We start from the raw sequence: 1,318 nt of genomic DNA, 5'->3' as shown, positions 1-1,318 counted from the left end.
TGTTTTAACATTCCGCACATAGTCAAGTTCACTCACAGAAGATTTGACCTGCCAGAATATACTCGACTCTCTAGCGAAATCCGTTTGTCACTGCGTTTTATTAGTATTCACAAGAATTCACGATCAATAACCATTATTGATTGTTCTTCATTAGGTATTTATTCCTCCAATGCATCAGAAATTACATGTTCAGTATAATATTTTTGATATGTGTCTATATTTTATAGTTACTTGCTGTTTTCACTCGTTGGTTTTTCATGTTTCTCCCTCCCTTATGTTACCATGACCACAGTTAATATGGAGGGTGGTTATGATTATGAAGCCCTATTCCACGGGGAGGTAACTTGAAACAATAGTCAGGCACAAATGCACAGGAGATAAACTGTTAAAACTTTAATGTGTGTCTCCCTCTTTTGCAGAAAAAGCTCATGAAGGCGTTCATGTTGCTGAAACATCCGGTGGAGGTCCCCTCCTATATAACAGCTAAGGACATGAGGAACTGGCTGTTAACGGAGAGGCCCTTCCTGCTGGATGAGTGAGTGATTTCTTTTTTTGTGATCAATTTTTTATTATTATTTCAGGGAATAATACAAGGGAGTGGTAACAAAAACTTAAACTCAGGAGAGAAATACAATGACAAAATTCAAGTACAAATACAAAATTCCCATAAACCTGCTGGCTATGTCTATGAAGTCTAAGATCCACCTCTGCATAATCAAAGATGAGTGAGAGATGTTATCAAACTGTATAGATAGGTTGATATATTCTATGGATAGCAGTCTGATACATTATCAAACTGTATAGATAGGTTATTCTATGGATAGCAGTCTGATACATTATTTTATTCACATGAAGGTATGATGACATGGCAGAGAAAGAGCCCAACTTACAGCTCCATCTCCTTGAACTTGTAAGTAGCCTACTAGGACAACACATGAACATGTTTACTGACATACCAAGCAATAACAGGCAGTAAATTCATTTTATTAACATATTAGTGCCCTGACTCTCCTGCAAGAAATAATGTGGAATGTTGTGCACAGCTCTGGAGAGCCGAGAGGCTCCTCTGAATGGAGAAGATGGAGGAGGAAGTCCGCAGGGAGATCCAGGATGAGCACCGCCTCTCACTGCTGATGGGCAGAACGGTATGACAACACAACACACAACACACTGCTAGACAAACCTCAAAGTGCTTGCTTGAGTCAACTCTCTGTCTGTCACATGAAGGTAACCATGGAGGGGATGGACCTGTTCCTGTGCAAGACCCGACCGGCTGCGGAGGAGGCGGTCAAGAAGATCCTCCTTCCTGTCCTCGCCT

General features: G+C 40.8%; 1 protein-coding gene across 1 annotated transcript in view; it reads left to right on the top strand.

Annotated features, from left to right (window-relative positions):
- LOC308175638 (single-strand DNA endonuclease ASTE1-like) overlaps positions 1–539 on the top strand; it is a gene marked incomplete at both ends in the record, with an annotated part of 24,118 nt that extends 23,579 nt beyond the window's left edge. The window contains one exon of the mRNA XM_080551266.1: positions 420–539. Within this exon, the coding sequence (XP_080407392.1) occupies positions 420–539 (120 nt within the window). The remainder of the gene's footprint in view (positions 1–419) is intronic.
- Positions 540–1,318: the final 779 nt, after the last annotated feature.

This window comes from Nansenia antarctica, assembly GCF_963989245.1.
Source record: "Nansenia antarctica genome assembly, contig: SCAFFOLD_41, whole genome shotgun sequence".
NCBI classification, from domain to species: domain Eukaryota; kingdom Metazoa; phylum Chordata; class Actinopteri; order Argentiniformes; family Microstomatidae; genus Nansenia; species Nansenia antarctica.
This window is presented reverse-complemented; position numbering and strand designations above follow the sequence as displayed.